The following is a 3,470-nucleotide window of genomic DNA, read 5'->3' as shown; positions in this document are numbered from 1 at the left end:
CTAAGAAGGAAATGGAACGTATAAATATTGACATACTAGGTATTGGTGAAATGAGATGGTTTGGCATGGGACATTTTGTATCAGATGATCATATGAGTTACTATGCCGGGGATGAAAAGGTGAGAAGAAATGGGGTTGGTTTCATAATTTAAAAAAGTCATTTCTAGATCTAACCTGAAATACAATGTGGTGAGTGACAGGATAATATCCATACTCATACAAGGAAGTCCAGTGAATACCACTATCATTCAAATATATGCACCAACAACAAGAGCCAAAGAGGAGGAAATATAAGATTTCTAACAACTTTTGCAGTCAGAAATTGATCAAACATGCAATCAAGATGCATTGATAATAATGGGCGACTGGAACACAAAGGTTGGGAACAAGGAAGAAGGATCAGTAGCAGGAAAACAACTCGGGCTTGGTGAGAGAAATGAGGCTGAAGCTAGAATGATAGAGTTCTGCACATTCAATGATTTATTCATTGCAAATACCTTTTATAAGAAACATAAACACAGGCTATACACATGGATTTCACCTGATGGTATGTATAGGAATCAAATAGATGACATTTGTGGAAAGACTCAGTGGAGAAGCTCAATATCAGCAGTGAAAACCAGGCCGGGTGCTGATTGTGGGACAGACCACCAACTACTCATATGCAAGTTCAAGCTAAAGTTGAGGAAAATTAAATTAAGTCCACGGGGACCAAAATTTGACATTAAGTCTGTCCCACGCGAATTTCAAAACCATCTCAGGAACAGGTTTGAGATCTTGAGCACCAAATGAGCTCAGGGAGGATATCAAGAAAATCGTCCATGAAGAATGCAAACGATCATTACAAAAGCTGAAGAAGAAGAAAAGACCAAGATGGATGTCAGATGAGGGTCACTATAGTGAAAAATAAAATAAACAATAAACTATTATCTTCAAATGAGTGTTCATCCAGCTCCTTAGGGAAGTCCACCTTTCCTCACCACTGAGTTGCCAGAAATAATAGTTTTCCTGGAGAAAATGGGAAAGCAGAGCCAGAGGAGGAGAGTTTGAGCCAGGGCCAGGGCTGGTCAGAGTGGCTGCTGTGGGTAGGAATTCACAAGCCCGGAGCATGTGCAGTGGGCATATTCCAGTTGAGGAATTGCTTCTGGGCCCTGCTCCGTCCATGTGTTCTCACCATTTAAAAAAAAAAATTTTTTAATCCCAATTGGAAAAGAAGCTGGCTGCAGATGCTGGGTCGACCTCTTGGGTGGGCCCCTATCTCACCTCACTTGTGGTCAAGCTTTGGCCAACGCCCCCTCAAAAGGGAGTGAGAGAATTGAAGTGATAGCCCCTCACCCCACCAGGCCTATGAGGCCACACTGCCCACTGTCGCCACACCTGATAAGAGAACCCCCTCCCCGCTCCTGGAGGACCTCCCTAGGCCCTCAGCTCTCTATATAAGGAGTCCTAGGGGTTGAGCACCTCCAAAGCCACTTCTGAGCAAGCTCCACCAACTCCCAAGAAGCCACCATCATGTCTCTGACCAAGGCCGAGAGAACCATCATCACGTCCATGTGGGGCAAGATCTCCACACAGGCCGACTGCATTGGCACCGAGACCCTGGAGAGGTGAGCTCCTGACAGGGTGTGGGACGGGGCTGTAGGCGAGTTAGTGAGAGGGGTCAGTAAGAAGGGCCTGGGTAAGGATGAAGGATAGAAAAATGGAGAATGGGAACATGAACATGTAGGGAGGGAAGGAGGGACGTGGGCTCAGTGAGAAGGGGGTTCTTACTGCAGACCAAGCAACAAAAAAAAGTAGCAATAGTGATCTTGGCTGTATTTGAAATTTTCTATTTTAGTGGTCATGGACATTTTCTATTCATTCGTTTTTATTTCCCCCCCTTTAATCCACTGCATTAAATATCATTTGTTTTGACTACTGGGTTATAAGCAGCAGCGAGTTGTTGAGTTGGCTGGGTTTTGAGCTCTCCAGGCCTAGTCCTTAGGGCATTAGGCTGCTAACTCAAAGGCCTGACCTCTCTGGACCAGGTGGGGTTTCACCAGCTGCTCCCAAGATGGGAACCCAGCTGAGAGACGTTGAGCTGGTCCCAGCTCCACAACAATGAAGGTTTTAGTCTGACTGAATCACATAAGTTGTGGCCCGAGATATTCGCTCATGCTTTCTGCTCCCCCACCCCCAGGCTCTTCGCCAGCTACCCCCAGACAAAGACCTACTTCCCCCACTTTGACCTGCACCCCGGCTCTGCGCAGCTGCGCGCCCACGGCTCCAAGGTGGCAGCAGCCCTGGGCGACGCAGTCAAGAACATCGACAACATCTCGGGCGCGCTATCCAAGCTGAGCGAGCTGCACGCCTACATCCTGCGTGTGGACCCCGTCAATTTCAAGGTGGGCGCGCAGGAGGTGGACGGGGTGGGCGTGGAGCAGGGACTGGGGTGACGTGGGATCTCAGCCAGGGCGCCCCCAGCCCCATACTAAACTGTCTTCACCCTCAGCTCCTGTCCCACTGCCTGCTGGTGACTGTAGCCTCGTACTTCCCCGCTGAATTCACCGCTGAGGCCCATGAAGCCTGGGACAAGTTCCTGTCTGTCGTGTCCTCCGTACTGACTGAGAAGTACCGCTAAACACAGCCACTTGGACCCCTGAAAATGGGCTGTGCTTCTCCTGGCCCCAAACCTCAGGTCCCCCCATGTCCCCTGACAGGGCAGCACCAATAAAAAAAATCAACCTTTCTTGGTCTCTGTGGTCACTGTGCTGTGGAGATGGAGGATTTCCTTGGGGTCACAGGTGGGATGTGGGGATCTTTGCACGGACCCCATGGTTGCAGTCACTGTGTCAATTCATCTTGTTGAGGGTGTTCCTCGGTGTTCCTCTCTTTCTCTGACTCTCTAACATGATGTCTTTTCCCAAGGACTGGCCCCTCACAATAAAATGCCCACAGTATGTGAGATGGAATTTCACCACCCTTGCCTCTAAGGAGTACCCTCATTCCATTTCCTCCAAGACAGATTTCTTTGTTCTTGCAATTCAGGAGCTATTCAGTACTTGCTAAATCCTCCCAGATTCCTATGATGAAGGCATTACATATCATTTCTCACTGAAGGAGAAATAAATTGATGGAGATAGTAAGCAAATATTGGTGGGGGCCTTTTGAGGAAAGCCTTGATCATGTTACTAAACATTTTGTCGGCTACAAATTCAGCTCTAGGAGATCTTGAAAGCTCCCATTTGAAAAATATCCCTGAAGAACATCATGCTGAATAAAATATCCCAGTCACAAAAGGACAAATACTGCATAGTAATACTGTTATAAAGCAGGTTTGACATGAGGAGTTGGGAGGAAAATAGGATAAGAATGGAGAGAACACTGCAGTAGAATAGATGAAGGAAAGAACTGCATAAAGGATTAAATAATTCGGTGATTAGGCACTATATGAACAGAATAAGAGGACTTGGGGGAGGTAGGTAATCATG

The 3,470-nt window shown here is 47.2% G+C and overlaps 1 protein-coding gene across 1 annotated transcript; it reads left to right on the top strand.

Annotated features, from left to right (window-relative positions):
• Positions 1-1,510: 1,510 nt before the first annotated feature.
• HBZ (hemoglobin, zeta) lies at positions 1,511-2,620 on the top strand. The gene is made up of 3 exons (XM_006894865.1): positions 1,511-1,607; positions 2,180-2,384; positions 2,492-2,620. Exons 1-3 carry the CDS (start codon positions 1,513-1,515, stop codon positions 2,618-2,620), a joined length of 429 nt encoding a protein of 142 aa, XP_006894927.1. The 5' UTR covers positions 1,511-1,512.
• Positions 2,621-3,470: the final 850 nt, after the last annotated feature.

Source organism: Elephantulus edwardii, unplaced genomic scaffold (assembly GCF_000299155.1).
Source record: "Elephantulus edwardii isolate Elephantulus edwardi_28Jun2011 unplaced genomic scaffold, EleEdw1.0 scaffold00151, whole genome shotgun sequence".
Taxonomy (NCBI): domain Eukaryota; kingdom Metazoa; phylum Chordata; class Mammalia; order Macroscelidea; family Macroscelididae; genus Elephantulus; species Elephantulus edwardii.
Note: the sequence above shows the minus strand (reverse complement) of the source record. Positions and strands in the feature narration are given on the sequence as shown.

What these genes read in the sequence shown, in the direction of transcription:
- HBZ (XM_006894865.1), top strand. Translation starts at nt 1,513, where the DNA reads ATGTCTCTGACCAAGGCCGAGAGAACCATCATCACGTCCATGTGGGGC. An exon ending in GGCACCGAGACCCTGGAGAG is followed by an intron (nt 1,608 to 2,179) that starts GTGAGCTCCTGA and finishes CCCCACCCCCAG; the next exon opens with GCTCTTCGCCAGCTACCCCC. An exon ending in TGGACCCCGTCAATTTCAAG is followed by an intron (nt 2,385 to 2,491) that starts GTGGGCGCGCAG and finishes CTTCACCCTCAG; the next exon opens with CTCCTGTCCCACTGCCTGCT.